The following is a 26022-nucleotide window of genomic DNA, read 5'->3' on the forward strand; positions in this document are numbered from 1 at the left end:
TCACTGAAAGAGGAAACACTCCTGGGGATAACTGGCAAATGGATTTTCTGAGCTACCATGCCAACATGGGCGCAGGTATCTCCTGGTGTTGGTGGATCCCATCTTGGAGATCCAGAACTTCTCCTGCCACACAGGGAAGTCACCCAGGTACTCCTCCAAGAGATCATCCCCAGGCTCAAGATGCCGGCAGGGATGTCATCTGATAGGGGACACCAGTTGGTATCTGAGGTGTGGCAGCAACTCAGTGAGCCATGGGGAGGGGGACTGGGTGGAAGTGGGGGGACATGGGACTGTGGGACTGGGGTCGTGGGGCCTGAACAATAAGAGAGAGAACAGAAAGTTTCAGATCCCTTAAAGGTGCTGGATAGGGCTTAAAGAAGAACTAGCAAAAAACCGTAATAGAATGCAAAATGTGTGCACATGAGAGCAAAGAGAAAGAGATAGAGGGAAGTAATGTGCGGGGATTTTGGCAAGCTCTGTAACGCAGAAGGAGCAGCAGTGTCTGCCAAGTGTGAAAGTTCAAGCTGAGGTCTTCTGGGATATTGGGGCATGCAGTGAAAACCACATGGAGAAAACTCAGTTTTAGGACTCTGCACTACCATAAAAGGATTTCCAGAAAGAGGCAGAAGTATGCAAATTATTTTTCAGAAATGTGAAGTTTCTGTGCTAGGTGAGGGACACATTGTAATGAATATTTGTAATTGTGGTGGATAAAGACCCTGTGGCAAAGTCCCCCGTGGCCTGCAGGACCAGGAGAGATCCACTGTGAGTCTGAGGTGATAAAGAATTCCGGCTTTTTGATACCTGCATTTCCATCAGGGAGTTCGCTCCAGCTGATTTCAGCATTGGGGCTGGAGGGACCCCTGGGGATTCTTAGGGGAGGCATGGGACTGAGGGATTGGGATTGTGGTGCTGGGGGGACACTGGGAGAGTCACAGGTCTGGGATTGGGGTAATGGGGGGCTCTGGGGGAAAATGAGGGGGGGCACGGGATAGTGAGAGTGGGATTGGGGTGATGGGGGGCTGAGAGACGCTGTGGGGAAGGGAGTGATGGCTGGATTTGGGTTGATGTTCTGGGGTGACACCGAAGAAATTGGGGACTGGGAGTGGGATTGGGGTCTGGGGACCAGCCGAGGGCAATATTGGGGGGCTCAGGGTGTGACCCCCAGGATTTGGGTCAGGGACCCAAGCAGCTCGGTAATGTTTCAAGATCATCAGCCCTTGTTCTAGTGGGTGACTTCAACCTACCAGACATCTGCTGGGAACTTAATACAGCAATAAAGAGGCAGTCCGGGAAATTCTTAGAATGTATGGATGACAACTTTTTGTTGCAGCTGGTGGGCGAACCCACCAGGGGAGGGACTATGTTAGATCTGCTGTTTGCAAACAGAGATGGGCTGGTGGGAGATGTGGTGGTTGGAGGTCGCTTGGGGCAGAGTGATCACGAAATAATAGAGTTCTCAATATTTGGTGAAGTCAGGAAGAGCACCAGTAAAACTGCTGCACTGGACTTCTGGAGGGCAGACTTTGGCCTGTTTAGGAGACTTATTCAGAGCGTGCCTTGGGAAGCAGTCCTAAAAAACAAAGGAGTTCAGGAAGGGTGGGCATACCTCAAAACAGAGATCTTGAGGGCACAGGAACAGACCATCCCTGTGTGCCCAAAGATCAGTCAACGGGGTGAACGTCCAGCCTGGCTGGGCAAGGTTTTGGAGGAACTTAAGAATAAAAAGAGGATGTATCAGCGTTGGAAGAAGGGTCAGGTCTCTAAGGAAGTATTCCAGAAGACTGCTAGAGCATGCAGAAAAAAATTAGGGAGGCCAAAGCTCAGTTTGAACTTAGAATGGCAACTTCTGTAAAGGATAATAAAAAATGTTTTTACAAATACATTAATGGTAGAAGGAAATGTAAGACCAGCCTTTGTTCTTTATTGGACAAAGGAGGGAACTTGGTATCTGAAGATGAGGAAAAGGCAGAAGTGCTTAATGCCTATTTTGCCTCAGTTTTTAGTGGGAAGATGACTTGCCCTCAAGACACCTGCCCGCCTGGGCTGGTTGATGGTGACAGGGAGCAGAATGGTCCCCCCATTATCCAAGAGGAGGCAGTGATAGAACTGCTGAAATGCTTAGATATTCATAAATCTATGTGACCAGACGGGATCCACCCCAGGGTAATGAGAGAGCTGGCAAATGAGCTTGCAAAGCCACTCTCCATCATTTACCAACAGTCCTGGCTCACTGGTGAGGTTCCGGATGACTGGAAGCTGGCCAATGTGATACCAATTTACAAAAAAGGTGCAAAGGAAGATCCTGGTAATTATAGACCGGTCAGCCTGACCTCAGTACCTGACAAAATAATGGAACAGTTTATATTAAGCGCCATCACGCAAAATTTAAAAGATGGCCAGGGTATCAGACCCAGCCAGCATGGATTTAGGAGGGGTAGGTCATGTTTGACCAACCTGGTCACCTTTTATGACCAGGTAACCCGCCTAGTGGATGCAGGGAAGGCTGTAGATGTTGTTTACTTGGATTTCAGCAAGGCCTTTGACACTGTCTCCCACAGCATACTCCTAGACAAACTCGCAGGCCGTGGCTTGGACAGGAGTGCTCTATGCTGGGTTCAGAACTGGCTGGATGGCCGGGCCCAGAGAGTGCTGGTGAATGGTGCTGCATCCAGCTGGCGACCAGTCACCAGTGGTGTCCCTCAGGGATCTGTGCTGGGGCCAGTTCTGTTTAATATTTTTATTGATGACATGGATGAGGGCTTAGAGTCCTTTATTAGCAAATTTGCAGATGACACTAAGCTGGGAACATGTGTTGATCTGTTAGAGGGACAGAGGGCTTTGCAGAGGGACTTGGAACGGTTGGATGGATGGGCAGAATCTAATGGGATGAATTTCGATAAGTCCAAGTGCCGAGTCCTGCACTTCGGCCACAATAACCCCCTGCAACGATATAAGCTAGGAACGGTGTGGCTGGACAGTGCTCAGGAGGAAAGGGACCTGGGGGTGCTGGTTGACAGTCGGCTGAACATGAGCCAGCAGTGTGCCCAGGTGGCCAAGAAGGCCAATGGCATCCTGGCCAGTATCAGGAAGGGTGTGGTCAGCAGGAGCAGGGAGGTCATTCTTCCCCTGTACTCAGCACTGGTGAGGCCTCACCTGGAGTATTGCGTCCAGTTCTGGGCCCCTCACTTTAGGAGGGACGTTGAGATGCTTGAGCGTGTCCAAAGGAGAGCAACGAGGCTGGTGAGGGGCTTGGAACACAAGCCGTATGAAGAACGACTGAGGGAGCTGGGGTTGTTCAGCCTGGAGAAAAGGAGACTCAGAGGTGACCTTATCACCCTCTTCAACTTCCTGAAGGGTGGCTGTGGTGAGCTGGGGGTTGGTCTCTTTCTCAACAGACAGAACAAGAGGACACAGTCTCAAGCTGCTCCAAGGGAGATACAGGCTAGAATTAAGGAGGAAGTATTTTACAGAAAGAGTGGTCAAATACTGGAATCATCTACACAGGGAGGTGGTAGAGTCACCATCCCTCAAAGAGTTTAAAAAAAGACTGGATGTGGCACTTGGTGCCATGATCTAGTTGAGGTGTTAGAACATGGGTTGGACTCGATGATCTTAAAGGTCTCTTCCAGCCTAGAATTTCTGTGATTCTGTGATTCTGTGATTCTGTGATGCCAGACATGCCTGCTGGCCAGGAGTGCCTCCCTTCCCCCTGGGCTGACCCCACTTCCATCCCCAGTCCCTCACTGATGAACCCTCCCTGTGTCTCCCCCATGTCCCCTCTGTGACCCCCAGCATCCCACACTGGTCATTGTGGCCTCTCCTCTCCATGGCTCCCCTGGCTCAGACCCTGGCACTGCTGGCAATGGCCATGGCCACCACGGCTGTCGATGTCATCCCTCTGGACATGGCCCCGGACTCCTTCGATGACCAGTACCAGGACTGTGGCAATAACATGACTGAGGAATTGCCGGCCCTTAACAACTCCGAGTTCCAGCAGAATCCTCTTTTTGCCCAGGCCTGGCTTAATGCCACTGCCAAGTGGCGAGGTCAGAAGTCCCCTCTGTCCTCTCTGTCCTCTCCAGCCCAGGCCATTGCCCTCATGGCCTACACGATGGATGAGCTGTACAGAGAGTTCAACGCAGCCGTGCGTGTGGCCGGGCGCTCCAGCCAGGAATACCGGGACAACTTCCATTTCAAAACGCTGCATTTCCTGCTGACCCAGGCCCTGGTGACGCTGAGGCAGGCTCAGAATGGGCAGTGTCACAACGTGTACCGGGGGGTGCATGGGGTCAGGTTCAAGGCAGAGCCCGGTGACATCGTCCGGTTTGGTCAATTCTCTTCAGCATCACAGAATGAAAAAACTGCCAAGCACATTCGGAGTGCCACGATGTTCCAGGTGTACACGTGCCACGGTGCAGCAATCTGGAATTTCTCCAAGTATCCTGACGAGAAGGAGGTGCTGATCCCACCATATGAGACCTTTGAGGTCATCAAAGTCAGCCAGGAAGGAGAAAGGGCGAGGATCCAGCTCCGCTCCAATGGGAACTTCAGCAACTACAGCTGCGAGTGGCTGCGAGGTGACACCACAGGTGACAACCTGGGGGGATGGGGACACCCACTGTGGCCATGGGGACACCAACAGTGGACAGGGCACACCCATGACAGGGCACAGAGGGTGGGGACACTCACTCAGAGTTTGGGGACAGGGACAGGACATGCTGGGGACACCAAGCCTGAGGACACCCATTCTGGGCACGGAGACAGGGCACAGAGATGGAGACCCCCACTTGTGGGAGGGAAAAGGGAAAGGAACACCCATGCCAGGGGACAACAGGGACAGGGACAGAGACATGGGGCCCTCACCCCATTCCGACCCTGTCACTCCCCACCAAAGGCAGTGCTGTGGAGATGGGCCCTGTGTGCTGGACGTGGGTGGGCTGGGACCCCACATGGCACTTCCTGAACCCCTGTCACCACCTGTCACCCGCCATGGCACCTCCTGACTCCACCTGACTCCTGACAAACCTAAGCCCACCATGACACCCCAGACCCCCCTCGTCCCTGTACCCCTCTGTTCCTCCCACAACACCCTGTCACCTGTCAACTCATGGTCCCCATCTCTCCTGCCACCCCTAACCCTCCAATATGCATGTCCCCACCCCCCTCACTCTCCACATGGTCCCCCCTTACCCCTCTCTCTGTCCCCCAGGTGGGAGCATCCCCAGCACCCCCTTCCACCTCGGAGGACTCCTCCTGGCCACCATAACCTTGGCAGTGGCAACAGGGATCCTCTGAGCCATGAGGCCACCAAAGTCACTGAGGTCACTGTGGTCACTATGGCCACCACGATCACCAAAACCTCCAGGACCCCCAGACAAACAAGACTACTGAAGCTACCAAGGCCACTACTGCCACTAGGGACACCCTGGCAGCTATTGCCACCCTGAGGTCACTGCAGCCATCAGAGGCACTCTGGACACCATGGTCTGTATAACCACCAAGGCCGCTGTGAACGCCAAGACTCCCTGACCCACCAGGACTCCCTGACCACTGTGCACATCAGGGCAATTGTGCAAAGCAATCCTATTAAAAATTTCTATCAAAACAGTTTCATTGAGTAATCCTGTCAAAGCCAGCAAAAAGAGACAATTCCTAAACAGGGCTCAATGTCTTTCCCCACACCAACAATCATGGGAATGTCTCTTTCTCTCAGCCTCAAGGAGCATCCCTAGGGAGCATTCCCTTCCCAAGGGAGGATCCTCACACACATTTCATTCCAAGCAGAGTGAGAGAGAGGAATCTCTGTCTCAGAGGGGAATCAATGTTCCCAGTGTCAGCTGATGGATGGCCAGGCCAAGCTCTGATGCCTCATCCTCAGTTGTCAATTCAGGGTTGGTGATTTGGGCTGGTTTTAGCCCAATTCAGCACCAAAATCAGCAGAAGACCCCTCTCAGTGCAGCCTTGATGGCCACAAATGGGGCATTGTCCCTTGGGCACATTCCAGGTATCATCCTGCCACATCCTGCACTTCTTGGGGGACCTTAAAGGCTGGGATTTGGGAGGTTCAACAGGGCAAGGGCTGATCCTGTCCCTGGGGAGGATCCGTCCCCAGTGTCTGTCCTGGCTGGTTGGCCTGCTGGAGCAGATCTGGAGAAGGATCTGTGGTGCTGGTGGGTGACCAGTGGAGCTGGCTGTGTGGCTTGGGGCCAGGAGAGACCCAGGGGATGTTGGAAAGAGTGGGGTCAATACGCCAGGGTCGCTCCATCCCAAGCCATTGCAGAGCCCCCGTGGCAGATATGGGGTGGGGTGGGTGTTCATCAGCACCAGCAGCTCGTGCTGCCGCCTGCTGTTGGCACCCGGAACTGCAGCTGGGAGCGGCGCATGCACAGTGCTGCTGATTTCCCACACTCACTGCTGCCCTCCTGTGGACAATTCCCAAACCACAGCTCGAGGAGATCGGGTAAAGAGGGAAAATCCCTGATTTGAAACAAAAAAAAGTTTCCTGAATGAAACATCAGGAGTTTTCATCAATAAATGGGTGGTGCTGCCTCTCTCCCCTTTTCTCCATTTTGTTTTACATCCTTTCTCTTTCTGTTTGTTCTTTCTTTTTTTTCCTCCCATTGCTTCTTCTGTTGCATTGCCTCAAATCAGGAAGTTCTGAACAGGCCCCGGGCTGATTGTTCATCCTTTTTTAATTGCACTGAGCAGCCCCCGCCAGCGCCCTCAGCCCTTCCTGCTTCTCCAAACCCTTCTACTTTTCCATCTCTTCCCTGGACATGCTCGAGCCCCTCCAGGTCCTTTCAGAGGGTCTGCAGTGAAAAAGGGAAACATTTCCCTCTTCAGGAAAAAGGGAGGAATATTTCTCCACCACCTGTTTGAAGACCAAGCTTTGAAAAATAAAGCTTTCAGTGGTCTCTAAAGAAAACTCCAGGAACTGCTTTATTTTAGGAAATGAGGCACTGGGACGGGAACTCCTCAGCTGGGAGAGGACAGGCTTTGGGACATCTCTGCCAGGAAAGGCCAGGGACAGAGACAGAGACTTCCCCATACTGAACCTTTCCCTCCCCACCAAAGGCAGTGCTGTGGGGATGGGCCCTGTGTTCTGTATGCGGGTGTGCTGGGACCCCCATAGTCTTTCCCGAACATCTGTCACCGCTGGCTACCTCCATGGTACTCCCTGACTCCCCCTAAACCCTGTCACCGCTAAACCCACCATGAAATCTCTTACACCCCTGGCCCCCATACCCACACTCTCCCAACACCTTGTCACCTGTGGCCTCATAGCCCCCATCTATCTTTTCACCCCAAACACACCATTATGACTGTTTCTGACCTCTTACTCCTTCCATGGTCCCCCTGACCTCCCTCTTTCTTCCCCAGGAGCATCCCCGGGAGCATCCCCAGGGCCCACTTCCACCTCAGAGATCTTCTCCTCGCACCACATCCCTGGAAGTTGCCACCAGGATCCTCTGAGCCCAAGGCTTCCACAGCCACCAAGGTCACTGTGGTGACTGTGGTGACTGTGGCAACCATGGCCACCATGGATGCCAAGGTCACTGTCATAGGTGGGGCCACCTCTATCACCAAGACCACCAAGACTCCCATGGAAATAAGACCCCCAAAGCTGTCAAAGCCACCACAGCCACCACTCTGACCCCCATGAGCACTATAGCCACAAGGGCCACTGTGACCACTCTGGTCACTATAACCACCACAGCCACTCTGGCCACCTTAATCACCAAGACACTCTCATCCACAAAGTTACAACTGCCACTGTAGCCACTGTGGCCATCAGTGTCATTGCGCAAAGCAATTCTATAAAATAATTCTACGAAAACAATTCCATTAAATAAATCTGACAAAGCCAGAAAATAGTGACAATTCTTATGCAGGGCTAAATGGCACTCCCCAAAACAACATTCATGGGAATGTCTCATTTTCCCAACCTTGAGGAGGATCCTTGGAAAGCATCCCTTTCCTGAGAGAGGATTGTCATACACATTTCATTTTAAGCAGGAATAGGGGAGAGGAATCTCTATCTGAGAGGGGACTAGATGTTCCCAGGGTCAGATGATGGATGGCCAGGCTCAGCTTTGCTGCTTCACCCTCAGTTGTCAATTTGGTGTTGGGGATTTGGGCTGGTTTTCGCCCAATTAATCACAAAAAATCAGCACAGAACCTCTCTCAATTCTGCCCTGACTGCCACAAATGGGGCATTGTCCCTTGGCCACATTCCAGGCAGAGCATTCTGCCACATCCTGCACTTCAGGGCCATCTTAAAGCCAGGAAATTGGGAGGTTCAAGAGGGCAAGGGCAGATCCTGTCCTTTGGGGGGAATAGTAACCAGTGCCATCCCTGGCTGGTGGCACCTGCTGTAGCAGTACTGGAGATAGACCTGGGAGTGCTGGTGGGTGACCAGTAAAGCTGACCATGTGGCCTGGGGCCAGGACGGATCCAGGGGGCATCAGGAAGAGCAGGGCCAGGAGGTCAGGGAGTGATTGTGCCCCTCTGTCCTGCCAAGGGAGGCACATCAGGAATGCCGTGTCCAACTCTGCCCAGTACTGTGCCCTGTTCTGTCCTGCTCTGGACCCAATCCTGGTATCAGTGATGATGCTGCCTGCGCTGGGAGGTTGGCCCAGGTGCCCATTCTGGGTCCTTCCAGCCTGACCCATTCTGGGATTAGGGGATTTTGGCAGTTGTGTTTCCAGAATTGTCCACTGGAGGGCAGCAGCAGGCACGGAAAAATCAGTGGCACTGTGCAGTACCAGGTGCCAACAGCAGGCGGCAGCACGAGCTGCTGGTGCTGCTGAGCACCCGCCGCATCCCGGCCCCGGGGGCTCTGCAATGGTTTGGGATGGTGCGACCTTAAAGTCCGTCCGGTGCCAGCCCTGCCATGGGTAGGGACATCTTCCCCTGGGCCAGGCTGCTCCACAACCTGTGCAGCCTGGCCTTTGTCACTTCCAGGAATGGGGCAGCCACAGCTTCGGTATATATGGGTAACATGATGATTGGCTCTTACAATTAAGTGATGAATGTTTGTACATTAAGAGAAGTTTTGTTTTTTATCGTTACGTTATTGTGGTTTGTTTTTAGGACAACCTCTGTTCTCCCCCAAGTCTCCTTTCCCCCGTCTGTATTGCTCCCACCAGATGCCCGGGTTATCAGGGTTGTCAGGAGCATGTGGAGGGAGGGCATGCCCCTTGCATGGGACAGCTGGGAATGGGGAAAGCCTGTTGCTGGGGAGGCGTGGCATGACAAGACCTCACCGCCAATCTGACTGCAGGAAGGTCTTTACCAATGGACAACAATGAAGAGTCAGCTGGAAGAGTTTGGGAGGGGTCAGGGATATAGAAGGAAATGTTTTGTATATGTATGACTACTTATGGTTATGTATTTGGCTGATGCAACATGAGGGGTATAAAAGGCAGAGCCGCCATTTTGTGGGTGAGACTCTGGCTGCAACTAGGCACACCACTTAGGATTCAAGTGGAACAACATTTTTGCTATTGAACATTTGAACCGAAAAATTCACCTTCAACAAATGTTTCCTTGTAGAAAGGAGACAGAAGACTCGTGTAATTTTATTCAGGATCAAAGGATGAGGCCATGGGAATTTCCCAATGGGGTGTCTCAAGTTGCTGGATGATGCAGCCTCCTTTTTATCCCAATTTCCCAGCCATATCACCTGCTGCCTTTCCCCATTGGTGGAGGTACTTGGAAGGTGCAGAGTTCCCAATCCACCTACTGAATGTCCCCTTTGCTATGCACCATACCCTTCTGTAACACAGTCACAACACCATTAAAATGAGAGTTAACTCCACCCTGGGTGGGGAAATTAATATTCATAAGCCTGTTAATTCTTTGTTCTTCTTCTTCTTGAAATTCAGGAATTTGGCAGGACCTTGTCTGAGCAGCAGTCTGTGTCAATGAAGAATGTTTTCTGAAACTGATAGTTTCTCCTGTCACCTCCTTATCCACAAGTTCCAGGCCCTATCTACCACCAGATTCACACAATCTATTTGTAGAGACACATTCCTCTTATTCCTTTCTAGGTTGCATTAATTGGGATGCGGAAATTGAGTTTGCTTGGGTTTAAATCCTGAATATGTGGGAATTGACAGAATTTGGCCAAGAACAAAAATAAATGTATTTTCAAAGAACTAAAGGGCAGTTAATGAAATGTTGTGGGTGGGGAGTAGGTAGAATTTTCTTTTTCTCTTCTCTTCCTCTTCTCTTTTCCCTTTTTTCCACCCAGGGAAATGGCAGTGGTGGCCTTGGCAGCCTTGGTTGCCTCTTTTCTCTGGCGGTCATGGTGGCTTTGATGATTGTGGAGACCATGGTGAACTTCATTACCTCATGGCTCAGACAATTCTGGTGGTCACTGCCAGGGCTGTAGTGACTCGCACTGAGATAGCAGTTACAGGACACCCAAATCTTTCAGAGAAAAAGAATTTATTGCTCCATTATCAGAAGAAATAAACTTCTTCCCTCCTTGCTCGGGCAGGATGCTGCGTTAGGATTAAGAGGAAGAGGCTGACACTGACCAGACAGAATCCTGTGTTTGAATGGAATTCATGCATCATGGATGAGGTGTCTGAATATGCAACAGGCTGTTCCTTTTAAGGGTTAATCCTCTGTTAATGTGGGTCCTTTTTCAGGCTTATTTTGCCCAGAAAAGGTACCTGGACTGTTAGTAACTCTTTGTTTCTATTGTCTCATATTGTCCTAATTCAAATTGTCCAAACTATTATTACTCTAATTGTATTACTATTTTTATAACAATTTTATTACTTTTAAAATTTTAAAAACAAGTGATTGGTGTTTTTCACATATTACGAGCTGGGCGAGGACACCATCCGCCAGGCCTTCGTCCCCTTCAGACCCATCAAGAGCATCGACATGTCCTGGGACTCCGTCACCATGAAGCACAAGGTGGGACGGGGTTAGGGTTCCCTGGAGGTTCCCTGCCTGCAGCAAGGGGTGGAACCAGAGGAGATTTAGGGTCCTGTCCCAGCCAAACCCTTGTGGGATTGCCTGGGTCTGGCAAAGAGGAGGTGAACTGTCCTGGGAAGGGGTGGAATTCCTTGGGGGCAGCGAGAGCTGGTGGTGCTGATGCCCCATGATGAGGTGTTTTGTGGTCTTCTGCAAGGACATTTCTTTCAGCCATGTGTCCTAAACACAAAATGAGCAGCTTTGCAGAATTCTGGAAGGAATTCTTCTCAGTGTGGTGAGGGCCTGGCACAGGTTGCCCAGAGAAGCTGTGGCTGCCCCATCCCTGGAAGTGCCCAAAGTCAGGCTGGATGGGGTTTGGAACAGCCTGGTTAGTGGAAGGTGTGGAACTGGATGGGCTCTAAGGTCCCCACAACCCAAACCTTTCCATGATTCCTTGATTTCCAGCCCTCAAGGAACATCCTCCTCTCTTGAAGGCTTTCCAGATGCAGCCAGGAGAGGAAAGGGCCTCTATCCCTGTGGAGAACAGGCTCCTTTTAGCACTGGGGGTGAACGTTTGCAGCTCCCTGATCTGCTTAGGGCAGGATTCTGTGGTGGGAGCTGGTGGGGTGTGGGGTGAAGTGCATAGAATCAGAATCCACAGCATCTCTGAGTTTGGGGGCACCCACAGCACCTCTGAGCTCAGGGACACCCACAGCACGTCTGAGCTCACCCACAGCACATCTGAGCTCACGTACAGCACGTCTGAGCTCACCCACAGCAGTCTGATCTCTCCCATAGAACCTCTGAGCTCTCCCACAGAACCTCTGAGCTCACCCACAGCACCTCTGAGCTCTCCCACAGAACCTCTGAGCTCTCCCACAGAACCTCTGAGCTCACCCACAGCACATCTGATCTCTCCCACAGCACATCTGAGCTCAGGGGCACCCACAGCACCTCTGAGCTCTCCCACAGCATGTCTGAGCTCACCCACAGCACATCTGAGCTCACGTACAGCACGTCTGAGCTCACCCACAGCAGTCTGATCTCTCCCATAGAACCTCTGAGCTCTCCCACAGAACCTCTGAGCTCACCCACAGCACCTCTGAGCTCTCCCACAGAACCTCTGAGCTCTCCCACAGAACCTCTGAGCTCTCCCACAGCACCTCTGAGCTCTCCCACAGCACCTCTGAGTTCACCCACAGCACATCTGAGCTCAGGAGCACCCACAGCACCTCTGAGCTCACCCACAGCATGTCTGAGCTCTCTCACAGAACCTCTGAGCCTAGGGCACTAAGGGGCATCTGCAGGTTCCTCTGGGGCACTCAGGGAACACCTGGGGGGTCTCAGGGGCACCTGGCCTTGCTCTTCAGGATTGATTTACATGGGCCTGGAGTGCCAGGACATGGGAATGGTTTCCCACTGCCAGGGGGCAGGGTTAGGTGGGATTTTGAGAAGGAATCCTTCCCAGTATTCCATATAATCATATCATATCCCAATAATGAGAGGTGTTAGTCCCTGACACGGGGTGCCCAGGGAAGCTGTGGCTGCCCCATCCCAAGGCTGGACAGGGCTTGGAGCCTCCTGGGATCATGGAAGGTGTCCCTGCCCGTGGCAGGGGCTGGGACAGGATGGTGTCTTGGTCCCTCCATCCCAAACTATTCTGGCATTCCCTGATCTTCCCCGAGTCCCTTGGAGGGCTCAGAGCAGGCCCTGGTGAGGTGTCTGACTGAACTGTGGTGTCACTGAATCAAACCCTGGTGGCCTTTGGGCTGGAAGGGTGGCACTGGCTCAGGCCAGGCCAGTCTGTCCCAAGAACCAAGTTTACCTTTGCCCCACAGCATCCCATAGAGGGGAGAGTCCTGTGCAGAATCCCAGAGGAGTCCCCAGTCTTGTGACAGGGTGGGCATTGGTTGGACTCAGTGGTCTTGGAGGTCTTTTCCCACCTGAATTGATTCTTTGAAACCCTGAGGTGTTGATCAAACAGAAGTTCATAGGAGTTGCAGTGAGGAGGAGGACAAGAATGGGGGATAGAAAAAGAACGTTAAGCTGAACAGTGAATTCATGCATTATTGTGGGGGCTGTTGGAGGGGACTTGGTGATCTTGCCTGGGCATGTCCAGTTTGTTCCTTTGCTGGAGTCTCCTGGCACATTTCCTGAGCTTTGACAGGGAACCTACAGTGTTTCTTCTCCATTTGCTGATAGGGACAATGCTGGCAGCATTCCCCAAGGAATGAGGGTTCCCTCCTCTTCCTAAGGGTGCCTGAAGTTAAGCACATCTTGGGGCTTCTGTCCCAGCAGCCGCAACCATCTCAATCCGTGGGACAGCCTGGCTTGGGAAAAGCTGCACAGGGCTAAATAGTCTCATTTAAGGTTTAAAAAAATTTCAAACGCCCAAAAAAACAAACCTTGTAAGCCTTTTTTAATATAAAGCTCCATCCCAACCTGTTTAGAATTCTGAGGCTACAAGTGCCCTTGGCTTGGGCTATGAGGGGCAGCCACAGGAAATGTGTTCACGTGGAGCCTGGAATGGGATGGGGCAGAGCCTGGAATGCCCCAGGGGTGCCAGGGCCCTGTGCACAGAGCAGCCTGCCCAGAGAGGGGATGGAATTCCTGTCCTTGAAGGTGCCCAGAGGCCACCTGGACATGGCCCTGGAGCTCAGGCCAGGTGATCTGAGAGCCCGAGGGGCTCAGTCATGGAAGGGCTGGGTGCAGGTGTGTCACCCACCTACGTGTCCTGTTTGGAGCACCTGGGGAATCCTTTACTGGGCGGGGAGGAAAGGAACACAAAGAGAATTGTGACAGAACTGAGGAATTGCTGAGGAAAAGCCAAAAATACCTGTGTGGTGTTTTCGGAGTCCCCTGTCAAAGGTGAGGAAAATGATGAATCTGTCTCCATGTTCTTAGAAGGCTAATTTATTATTTTATGATATTACATTATTAATGAATACTAAACTAAACTATACTAAAGAATACAGAAAGGATACAGACAGAAAACTGGAAAGACAATTATGAAATCTTGTGACTCTCCCCAGAGTCCTGACACAGTTTGACCATGATTGGTCATTAAGTAAAAACAATTCACATGAAACCACTGGAGCAATCTCCTACCACATTCCAAAGCAGCAAAACACAGGAGAAGCAAATCAGATAAATTATTTTTTACATTTTTCTTTGAGGCTTCTCAGCTTCCTAGGAGAGAAATCCTGGCAAAGGGATTTTTCCAGCAAATGTGACAGTGCCATACCTGGATGGCAGCAGCACAGGGAAGATGGGAGTGGCGCCCAAGGCTCGTTGTGCTTCCAGGGTGAGTCCCAGGAAATGGCACACAGCATTCTCAGCCAGGGTGATTCTGATCCAGAGGCCAGCAACACACAGGCCTGGAAACTTGCTGCCACATTTGTCCTCACAGGGAAAACCAAGGCACAATTCTTCTCAGAATATTTCTGAGTTTCACATTCTGTATACATCAGAGAAAGGAAAAACAATTCTTATCATTTGTTATGCCAAAGTGGAATGCAATGTGGAGATTGTTTACCCAGAGTGATGGTGTTTTGTTTCATTGGCCTGTCAGGGGCAGGGGTGTGTGTATGTGTTTGTGTCCTGGATTGTCAGGACAGTCACGAGAGAGAGTCAGGAGATGAGTGCAGAGAGAGCAGTTGTGTGCAGAGTGAGTGCTTGGCAGAATCACTTTAGATGGAATGTAATACAGTATTATAAAGTATTTAATTAATATTAAAGTAATTACTACTAATTATTATTTTAATTATTTAAAATTAAAAATGAATTAAAACTAACTAAAAATTAAAAGTAATTTTATTAATTATTATTATTATTAAAGTAATTAACTATTATTAATTATTATTAAAGTAATTAGCCTTCTAATAGATTAAGTCCTCCTCATCATTTCTCCTTTGTCGGGTTGCCAGGCAGCAATAGGAACTCAGTGATTATCCCTGAGAGCCTGAGCCTGCAGCCCATGGACGGTGCCTGTGTGGTGCTGGTGTTCACAGGGGTCCCAGGACAAGGGAAGGCATGAGAATCTTGACTCCATGTTTTCAGAAGGCTGATTTATTATTTTATGATATATATTATATTAAAACTATACTAAAATAATAAAAGAAAGGATTTCATCAGAAGGCTTGAAAGGAATAGGAAAGGAATGATAATAAAATCTTGTGACTGACCAGAGACTCTGAGACAGCTGGACTGTAATTGGCCATTAATTAAAAACAACCACATGAGGCCAATCAAAGATGCAGCATTCCACAGCAGCAGATAATTATTGTTTACATTTCATTTCTGAGGCCTCTCAGCTACTCATTCTAGCAAAAGGATTTTACATAAAATATCATGGCTGCAGTGCCTGCAGAGGGTTTGGGGTTTGGGCTGTGCCCCGTGCGTGTCTTCAGCCTTCATCCCCTCCTCTCCTCCCTCCCTGCAGTCCACGGTGATGGTGCTGCACAACATGGTGGATCCCAAGGACATCGATGACGACCTGGAGGGAGAGGTGGCGGAGGAGTGCAGCAAGTTCGTGGTCGTCAAAAGGGTGATCATCTACCAGGAGAAGCAGGGCGAGGAGGAGGACGCCGAGATCATTGTCAAGATCTTTGTGGAGTTCTCCATGGCCTCAGAGACTCACAAGGCCATCCAGGCGCTCAATGGGCGCTGGTTCGAGGGCAGGAAGGTGGTGGCCGAGGTCTATGACCAGGAGAGGTTCGACAACAGCGACCTCTCGGCATGAACTGCGCGCTGGGGCTGAGCCTGGAGATGAGCCTGGACCTGATCCTGGGGATGGGCCTGACTCTGACCCTCGGGACTGGGACCGGGCCTGGGACTGGGGCTGGGACTGGGGCTGACTATGATCCTGTGGCTGGGATGTGCCTGCGACTGGGCCTGGATCTGACCCTGGGCCTGGGGATGGGGCTGACTCTGATCCTGGAGCTGGGCCTGGTATTGGGCCTGGATCTGATCCTGGGCCTGGGCTGGGCTTGGATCTGAGCATAGGCCCAGCTCTGATCCTCGGGCTGGGGATGGGCCTGGGGCTGGGCCTGGATCTGGGACCGGGCCCAGCTCCGATCCCAGGGCTTGGCTGAGCTTGGCTTCTGGAAATTGGTCTATATGTGATCCCAGGGCCTGGCCAGTCTCAGATCCAGGGAAATGGTCCAGCTCTGATCCCAGGGCTTGGCCAAGCTTGGATCCAGGGAACTGGCCCAGCTCTGTCCAAGGAATTGGCTAAGCTTGGATCCAGGGACTCTGCCCAGCTCTGTCCAAGGAATTGGCCAAGCTTGGATCCAGGGACTCAGCCCAGCTCTGTTCCAAGGAATTGGTCAAGATCCTGGGGTTCTGCCCTGCCCCCTCTGCCTCCCGGGGTTTTTGTAGCCGTCTGTAAAGGTCATTCCAGGACATTCCAGGGCGGGCATGGGGATCTGTTGTCTGGGGAGTTGAGATAAAAGTGCAGAGAAAGCCGGTGTCACTAGTGTGTGTGTGTGACAGGGCTGGCACCTCCTGGCCTGGGCTGACACGGGGCTGGCACCGCCTTGGCCTGGCTGGCACAGGGCTGGCACCTCCTCAACCCAATCTGGCACCTCCTCAGCCCAGTTTGGCACCTCCTTGGCCCAGTTTGGCACCTCCTCAGCCTGGGCTGGCGCGCGACTGTCTCTGCATTCCCACAGGGCTGGCACCTCCTCATCCCAGGCTGGCACTGCACTGGCACCTCCTCAGATCACGTTGGCACCTCCTCAGTCTGGGCTGGTGTCGAAGTGAAGGGAGAAGACCTGTTGCGGTGTGTTGCAATGTCCTGTTTTACCTTCTCCCTTCCCCCTCGCCCCTCGCTGAGTGTGCCCTGTCAATCAGGCTGACATACCAGCAAGGCGTCGTGTGATTGGTCCCTCAGGCCTGGGGGACATTGGCCCGTATAGGTGTCCCCTCCCCTTCCCCTGCCCTGAGCTTAAAAGGTTAATGAGACCATGCGGCCTGCATTCTGTTGGAGGAATTGCCCCGGCTCAGACCTCTGTACCCGTGGAATAAACATCTGGATATAACCCTCCAGCAGAATCCACTCCCTTTCTTCTCTTCACCATCGCCAGAAGCTCTCTCTCCTGAGGTAAACGGAGTCCTGACAAGCCTGGACTTGCGTCTGTGCCCCGCTGCAATCTCCAGCAGCCAAGGTATCTCTGGGGTAAAGCACCACAGTGCTGCCTTTGGCCCAGCAGCGAGGGTCAGAACTGGCCCAGGCACCATCTAACTGGTTATATTGGGATTCATATTCCAATAAAGACCCATCTTCGTTGATTCAGCATCTGACTCCGAATTATTGAACAACCAGACACTTTTTATAACAGTGTTAATTTACTTCATGCATATTGCAAAATCTGAGCTCCTGATAGGCTGTAGAGAAAACTTCAGCTCCTCCTTTTGTTTACAATACCTGAAGTTAGTTTACTGAAACCAAGATCAGTGTTCTCACCATGATATGAAAAGTTCTCAAAACCTTCATATCTGTTCCCAGACCGGCCATCTGTTCCCAGTAGCAGCCAAGGACAGAACGGTCTGAGAATCTTGTTGTTTATATAAAAGGTGGCTGAGAACCTAATTATTTACAGGATCGAGCCTGGGAAAGGCTGCTTTACAGCAGGCTTCTATCTTTCCCTCAGCTGAGTACCTTCATGGCCTCTTTCTTTAAGCCATGCTTAAACCAGGCTCTCTACAGGCTGGCACTGCACTGGAACCTCCTCAGCCTGGGCTGACACAGGGCTGGCACTACAATGGCACCTCCACGACCCAGTTTGGCACCTTCTCAGCCCAGGGCTGGCACCGTGGGGAGCAGGACTGGCACAGGGCTGGCACTCTGGGGAGCAGGGCTGACACTGCACTGGCACCTTCTCAGCCCAGGGCTGGCACCGTGGGGAGCAGGACTGGCACCCTAGGGAGCAGGGCGGGCACAGGGCTGGCACTCTGGGGAGCAGGGCTGACACTGCACTGGCACCTTCACAACCCAGTTTGGCACAGGTCTGGCACATCCTCAGCCTGGGCTGGCACACTAAGGAGAAGGGCTGGGACCCCGGGGAGCAGGGCTGGTGCTGCACTGGCACCTCCTCAGGCCAGTTTGGCACCTCAGCCTAGTCTGGCACCCTGGGGAGCAAGGCTGGCCTCAGGAGGTGCTGTGGGTGCCCCTGCCCATCCCCAGCTCCCTCCAGGCACACTGGGGTCAGTTCCCTGGGGGGCAGGGCTGGCACTGCACTGGCACCTCCTCAGGCCAGTTTGGCACCTCAGCCTAGTCTGGCACCCTGGGGAGCAGGGCTGGCCTCAGGAGGTGCTGTGGGTGCCCCTGCCCATCCCCAGCTCCTTCCAGGCACTCCGGGGTCTGTTCCCTGGGGAGCAGGGCTGGCACAGGGCTGGCACTCCACTAGCTCTCTGGGGAGCAGGGCTGGAACAGGACTGCATTGGCACCCCGGGGAGCAGGGCTGGCCTTAGGAAGTGCTGTGGGTGCTCCTGCCAGCCCCAGCTCCCACAGGCACACCGGGGTCAGTTCCCTGGGGGCAGGAGCGGCCCTTTCCCTCCAGGATGGACCCCAGGAGTTGGGATGGAGCCAAAGGGGAACCTGGGCAGGGGGAGACACCCCTGGGGGCTCCTGTCCTGGCATTGGGGGAGTCACCCCTGGGGGCTCCTGTCCTGGCACGGGGAGGAACTGGGGGTACTGGGAGGGAGCCCCGATCCAGAACTGAGCCTGTGCTCAGGAATCCCACAGAACTGGGACCCAGCTGGAGGAAGTGGTCCTGTTACTGAAGAAATGCAGATCTAAGGAGGATGATCTCCAGGGAACTGCAGCCGGGAATTGCGGGAATTCCCAGCCCAGCCTCTCTCTTGGGTTGCTGCCAGGCCTGGGGGTGTCCTGCAGCTGAGCCTGGGACACTCACCCGGGGCTGGAATGGCTCAGCCTGGAATGCAGCCAGCAGCTGTGTCCACAGCTGGGATTTTGGAATGCTGGGATGTCCTGTCTAAAACAGCTGGTGTTTTGGGATGCAGAGATTTTGGGATGCCGTGTCTACAGCAGCTGGGGTTTGGGATGCTGTGCCTGCAGCAGCTGGGGTTTGGGATGCAGGAATTTGGGGATGCTGTGCCTACAACAGTTGGGATTTTGGGATATAGGGATTTTGGAATGCTGTGTCTACAGCAGCTGGGGTTTTGGGATGCAGGGATTTGGAGATGCTGTGCTACAGCAGCTGGGGTTTGGGATGCTAGGGTTTTGGGGATGCAGGGATTTTGATGTTTAGGGAAGACATCCAAAAAATGAAGGGTTTAAGCACGGGAGAACCGGCACGCCCAGCGGGCAGAGCTGCTCACACCAACATGGGAGAGCCTGCCCTGCTCCCTTGTCAGAGTGGGCCACTGGCCCAAATCCACCTGTCTGGGACCTGAAGGAACCAAGCAGGGAAGCAACAAAATCCTTCTGGCGGTGGAAGCACTGAGAGCTTGGAGCTCTTGTCACATGGATCCATCAAATACATTTATGGACCAGATCCACACCGATGTTCTCCTGTCCCAGGGACGAGGTGGCTGCCCCATCTCTGGCCATGTCCCAGGCCAGACTGGGCAGGGCCTGGAGCAGCCCAGCCCAGGGGAAGATGTCCCTGCCCATGGCAGGGCTGGCACCGGACGGGCTTTAAGGTCTCTCCATCCCAAACCATTGCAGAGCCCCCGGGGCCGGGATGGGGCGGGGTGGGCGCTCGGCAGCGCCAGCAGCTCGTGCTGCCGCCTGCTGTTGGCAGGAACTACAGCTGGGAGCGGCACATGCCCTTCCTGGTGCTCCAGATGCTTCCACCGGTGCCATCTCTTCCCTGGACACACTCGAGCCCCTCCAGGTCCTTTCTGAGGGGTTGCAGGGAATGAGGAAAAAGGGAGGAACATTTCTCCAGCACCTCTTTTTAGATCGAGGTTTGAAAAATAAACCTTTAAGTTCTCTCTAACAAAAACTCCAGGAACTGCTTTATTTTAGGAAATGAGACATTCTGCAGGAAAGGCGTTAAAGGAGCTATAGAAGATACATCCGGTGAGCCAGCAGCAAATTTTGGTAAAATTTTGATACACCAGGCAAGCAAGGATCAAATTTCTGATAAACATTTGATATGCCAGGCAAGCAAGGATCAAGTTTTTGATACATTTCTTATACAGCAGATGAGCAAGTGGCAATTTATTGATGCATCAGGCGAGGCAGCCCCCCTCATGCTGGTCCCTAGCATCACTCCTTCACTGGGCAGCTCTAGGAGGGGCTTCCCCTGGATGGAGGCCTTGTTACAGTGACCATGGTGGCCACAGTGGCCTGCATAACCACCGTGACCTTGGTGGGCTCGTGGCTTAGAGGGTTCCAATGGCCACTGCCATGGCCATGGTAGCCAGGAGAAGCCCCCCAAGATTGGGGGACTTCCTGGGGAGGCTCCCACCTGTGGGGACAAAGAGAGGGGTCAGGGGATCATGAGGTGAGAGGGTCAGGGGGGCATCAGAAGAGCCATGGTGAGAGGGACAGAGGTGGGTCCCTGAGGATGTGGGGTCAGAGGGGGCCATAATGAGATCCATTTTCCTACTACCCAACTCGGTACCATGTACCTTGTCCCCAACCTCCGCACTGGATGTGTCTGTCCCCCTCACCTGGCACTGGATGTCCCCAAACCCTGTGCCCAATCAATAGCTGTCCCTGACCTTGTCCCCAGCTCTGGGTGTCCTGCCTCCCAGCCACAGTTTGTGTCCCTGTCCTCTCTGGGCCATGGGTGACCCCAGCACTGTGTGTCCTTGTCCCCAACCCTCACTGAGTGTCCCCATCCCCCCAGGTTGTTCCCAAGATGTCACCTCGCAGCCACTCACAGTTGAAATTTCTGGAGTTCCCGGTGGAGCGAAGAACAATGTTCAACATGCTTCCTTCTGTCTTGACATCACTGACTTCAAAGGTCTCGAAGGGTGGGATCAGCACCTCCTTGTCACTTTGACTGAAGGAGAACTTCTGGATGTCCATGCCATGGCATGTGTGCACCTCAAACATTGTGTCTGTCCCATAATATTTGGCCACCGTTTTGTCCAGCGATGATGAAGCGAATTGGCCGAAGCAGATTTTAGCGCCAGTCTTCACCTCAAACTGGTAACTATTCACTAACTGGAAGACATCCAGACAATTCTTAGGGTTTCTCAGCTTCTGGAGGACATCGGTCAGCAGGAAATGCAGCGTTTTGAAGTAGAAGTTGTCATGGTATTCCCAGCTGGAGTTTCCAGCTGTGCGCACGGCTTTATTGAAGTCACTATACACAGACTTCATCGTGTAGACTAAGAGGGCAATGGCCTGGTCTTTGGTCAGAGTGGATGAATCGGAGCCTCCTTTCTGCCACTTGGCTGTGGCATTTTTCCAGACCTTTTCAAATGTGTTATTCTTGAGAAAATCAGAGCGCTTGAGTTCTGGCAACTTCTCAGTCATTTCATCCCTACAGTTCAGGTACTGGTCATCAAAGGAGTTCTGGGCCATGTCCAGGGGCACCATCGTGATGGCCACAGTGGCCACAGTCATTGCCAGCAGTGCCAGGGTGTGAGCCAGGAGGGCCATGGAGAAGAGAGGCCACAGGGACCAGTGTGGGACACTGTGGGACGAAGAGGGGTCACAAAAGATAGACTGTGTGACACATGGAGGACACTGGAGGACACCAGGGGATGCTGAGGGGACACTGATAGGACAGAGACGACTCTGAGGGACATGGGCAGGCTTCCTTGGTGAGGGGCTAGGGAGTGACAGTGGGGTCAGCCCAGGGAGAGTGGTGGCAGCGCTGGCTGGGAAATCCCTGGACATGTCCTGAAACCTGATCCCAAATCCTGGGGTCACTCCTGGGTGCCCCAGTGTCCCCCAGATCCACTGACTCCCAATCTCTTTCCCACAGTCCTATTGTTTTGGGGAGAAAAGAAGAAACCTCACAACTTTATAAAAGTTGTAAAGCCCAGTATGCCTTTATTACGACGCGTGTCAGACGCACGCAGAGGAAATCCTCCTCAAAAGGCATGCGTACCCCTGAAGACCTCAGGTCTCCTTTTATCCCCCTTCCAAATGCATATGCCTACAGTTTCACAATAGGTTCATACATATTCATTCCGCGTGACATTTATCGCCAGTTCTTCTTTATCAAAGGATATCCTAGGTCGGGGGCAAATTGACCTCGTGGTCGTTTCTGTTTTTCTTTCTCTGTCTCCTCGCTGTCTCCAGCATAGGAGCTTTTCCTTCAGCTTTGGCCTCACCGACTTTTCACCTCTCCTAGACACTTCACCTAATTCAGAATGCATCTCTACTCTGTCTCACTATATCCCACCTCAAGGTGTCTTGTCAAGCCCCCTGAAGGACCCTGACTCAAATCCTGGAGTCACTTCCTGATGTCCTCTCCAATAACCCCAGTAACCCCTCAGATTCTCAGTTCCACTCCCAGTCCTGTGTGTCCCCCCCGGTGTTTCCCAGTGCCTCTGTCGCAGACATTTTTTCACAGAAATCCTTTCTTTGGGATTTGTGCATCTTCTGGAAAGCAAAGGCCCCAGAAGAAGAATGTAAACAATTTGTTATCGGCCGCTGTGAAATGTAGCAGGTGATCCTGTGATTGGCTCATGCTCCGTGTTTACAATTGGGGGCCAATCACAGAAGCAAGCTCGGGGACAGTGTCCCTGGAGACAGAACTTTGTTATTCATTCTTTCATGCTATTCTTAGCTTAGCAAGCTCTCTGCAACTTCTCTCTTTATTCTTTTTAGTATAGTTATAATGTATTATATATCATATATCAATAAATCCAGCCTTCTGATCAAGAAACAAGATTCTCGTCCTTCTGTCACCATGGAGACCTCCTCAGGTCGCTGTAATATGCCTCCATTACCCCAATCCCTCTCCCAATCCCTTGTACCCCTCCCAGTGACCCCATGGCCCCCAGGACCCTGATCCAAGGTTTGGGGTCCCCAATGGGTCCCACTTGTCCCTGTCCCCTACCCCCCCTTACCCCAATCCCACTCTCAGTCCCATGACCTCCCTGGGGACCCCTGGACCCTGATCCAGTCCCATGTGCCCCCCAAGTGTCCCCCAGTAACCCACTGCCACTCCCATGGTCCTGTGTCTCGTATCAGTGTCCCTAGACCACCCCAGGACTTCAGTCCCTGTCCTGTGACACCCCCAGTGCCCCCCAGACCCCAATCCCTCAGTCCCATGTTCCCCACCAAGGGTCCCCAGTCCCTGATACCGAAATTGGTCGGAGTGAACTCCCTGATGGAACCAGAGGTATCAGAAAGCTGGAATTCTTGATCAACTCAGACTCACAGCAGATCTCTCCTGGTTCTGCAGCTCAGGGGGGACATTGCACTTGGGTATTTATGCATCATAATTATAAATACACATGAAATTGTGTCCTTTATCTAATAGAGAAACCAGCATTTTTCCCATAAATAATCTGCGTGGCTCTGTTTTTTTTAGGAAATAATTTTTATTCTTCTGGAGAGTACTATAAAAGTATTCTCTCAGTGTGGTTTTCACTGAGTGCTCCAATATCCCAGATGACCATGCCTCAAAATTTTGCTTTGGGCAGACGCTGCTCCTTCTGTGTTACAGAACTTGGCAAAAATCCTTTACTGCAATTCCCTTTATCTCTTCCTCCACAGAGTACAATCACCTTTGTCCTGCTATGTCCACACTTTTACATCATTTTATTGTTTTACGCCCATTCATCTTTAAACTGTACCAAGCACCAAACTTTACCATGGCATCTAAAACTTTCTATTCTCTCTAATATTGCTCACCCCCAGGTCCCCTATCCCACAATCCCATGTGCCCCCACTTGCCTCCAGTCCCACTCCCCACTTCTCACTGAGTTGCTGCCACACCTCAGATATCACTTGGGGGCCCCTATCAGGTGACATCAGTGAAGGATTAGCAATGGGACATCACGCCATGATCAATATGATCAAGAGAAGTCAAATTTATTGCAAGAACAAACTGTATTTATGCTTTATTCTACTGTTCACGCACCTCAAGCTAATACATGATTGGTTTGGACTATCTGTGCACGCGTCTCAAGCCTTCAGCTGATTGGTTAGTCTTCTTTCTTCATGCATCTCACTGTGGTTTATTGTTTTGCCTTCATGCACTCTGCTGTGGTTTTTTATTCTGCCTTCTTAGCGTGCCTCACATCCTGGACTTGTTTATCTTCTGAATAGGCTCTTCCAGTTTTTGAGCTATTGGGGACAAAGTGAAATTCTACTCAGATCCCATAGAGGCTGGCTTGGGCACAGTGTCCATTTTCCTGCAACAATCCCTCAACAGACATCCCTGAAGGCACCTTGAGCCTGAGGATGATCTCTTGGGGCAGTGCCTGGGTGACTGAGCTGAGCTGAGCTGCCCAAAGAAGTGGCCGTAATAAAATATGAGGCACACCAGCTTGGGGATCAACAAATCCCTGTGGGAAATAGACTTGAACTAAAGCTGCACGAGAGGTTACTTTGAATTCCAAACCATCACCTCCAGGCATCACTGAAAGAGGAAACACTCCTGGGAATTACTGGCAAATGGATTTTCTGAGCTACCACGCCAACATGGGAGCAGGTATCTCCTGGTGTTGGGGCATCCCATCTTGGAGGTCCAGAACTTCTCCTGCCACACTACCAAGGCCAGGGGAATCACCCAGGCACTCCCCCAAGAGATCATGCCCAGGCTCATGGTGCCTATAGGGATGTCATCTGATAGGGCACCCCAATTGGTATCTGAGGTGTGGAAGCAACTCAGTGAGTAGTGGGGAGTGGGACTGGGTGGCACTGGGGGGACATCAGACAATGGGATTGGGGTCATGGAGGGTGAGCAATAAGAGAGAGAACAGAAAGTTTGAGTCCTTCTGAATGGTGCTGGATAGCGCTTAAAGAAGAATTAGCAAAAACCAATAAAATGATGCAAAAGTGTGTACACAGAAGAGCATTGCGGCTTGAACCTGTGGACAAAGAGATAAAGGGAACTCCAGTGAGGAGTGTTTGGCAAATTCTGTAACACAGAACAAGCAGTGTCTGTCAAAAATGAAAGTTCAATGTGAGGTCATCTGGCATACTGGGGCATGCAGTGAAAACCACACAGAGAAAACTCATTTTTAGGACCCCTCAGTAGCATAAAAGGACTTTCAGAAAGAGGTGGAGCCATGCAAATTATTTCTTGGAAAGATGAAGAGTCTATACGAGGTGAGGGACACATTTTAATGAATATTTATAATTAGGGTGGATAAATATCCCTTGGCAAATCCCCCCTGATGGGCATGATCAGGAGAGATCTGTTGTGAGTCTCAGCTGATAAAGAATTCCAGCTTTCTCATACCTCCAGTTCCATCAGGGAGTTCACTCCGGCTGATTTTGGTATCGGGGCTCGGGGGACTCCAGGGGGACTCTTGTGGGGGACACGGGACGGTGGGTTTGGGATTGCGGTGCTGGGGGGACACTGGGGGAGTCACAAGTCTAGGATTGGGGTTATGGGGGACTCTAGGGGAAAATGAGGGGGACACAGGATGGTGGGAGTGGGACTGAGGTCATGGGGGGGCCGGGAGACACTATGGGCGCAGAGGGTGATGCCTGGATTTGGGTTGAGGTTCTTGGGAGACAGCAAAGAAATTGGTGACTGGGAGTGGGATTGGGGTCTGGGCACCATCTGAGGGGGACACTGGGGGTCTCAGGGAGTGACCGCAGGATTTGGATCAGGATCCTGCTGGGGCTGAAGGTACGTGTACTCATATGAGTAGGATTGGGATTCTAGGGGGCCAAGAGGACATGGTACTGTGGTATTTGGATTGGGGTCCCTGGGGGGCTGGGGGATATTGGGGAGGCATAACTAACCCCAGGATTCAGGATCAGGGACCCCAGACATGCCCAGGGGTCTGCTGGCCAGGAGTGCCTCCCTTCCCCCTGAGCTGACGCCAATATCCTCCCCCGTCCCTTACTGATGGACCCTCCCTGCATCTCTTCTCTGTCCTCTGTGTCCCCTCTGTGTCCTCCAGTGTCTCACCCTGGTGCCTGTGGCCTCTCCATTCCATGGCTCCCCTGACTCAGGCCCTGGCACT

The 26022-nt window shown here is 52.1% G+C and overlaps 2 protein-coding genes across 2 annotated transcripts; one reads left to right on the forward strand and one right to left on the reverse strand.

Moving 5' to 3' along the window:
• The first annotated feature begins 2274 nt into the window (after positions 1–2274).
• Positions 2275–5423, forward strand: LOC141731887 (erythroblast NAD(P)(+)--arginine ADP-ribosyltransferase-like). The gene is made up of 2 exons (XM_074559108.1): positions 2275–4592; positions 5213–5423. The coding sequence occupies exons 1-2, from the start codon at positions 3830–3832 to the stop codon at positions 5296–5298; spliced, it is 849 nt and encodes a 282-aa protein (XP_074415209.1). The 5' UTR covers positions 2275–3829; the 3' UTR covers positions 5299–5423.
• A 14866-nt stretch (positions 5424–20289) lies between these two features.
• LOC141728183 (erythroblast NAD(P)(+)--arginine ADP-ribosyltransferase-like) lies at positions 20290–21484 on the reverse strand. Its single transcript, XM_074535035.1, has 2 exons — positions 20794–21484; positions 20290–20375 (listed from the first exon to the last, which is right to left on the reverse strand). Exons 1-2 carry the CDS (start codon positions 21482–21484, stop codon positions 20290–20292), a joined length of 777 nt encoding a protein of 258 aa, XP_074391136.1.
• Positions 21485–26022: the final 4538 nt, after the last annotated feature.

This window comes from Zonotrichia albicollis, chromosome 1 (genome assembly GCF_047830755.1).
Source record: "Zonotrichia albicollis isolate bZonAlb1 chromosome 1, bZonAlb1.hap1, whole genome shotgun sequence".
NCBI classification, from domain to species: domain Eukaryota; kingdom Metazoa; phylum Chordata; class Aves; order Passeriformes; family Passerellidae; genus Zonotrichia; species Zonotrichia albicollis.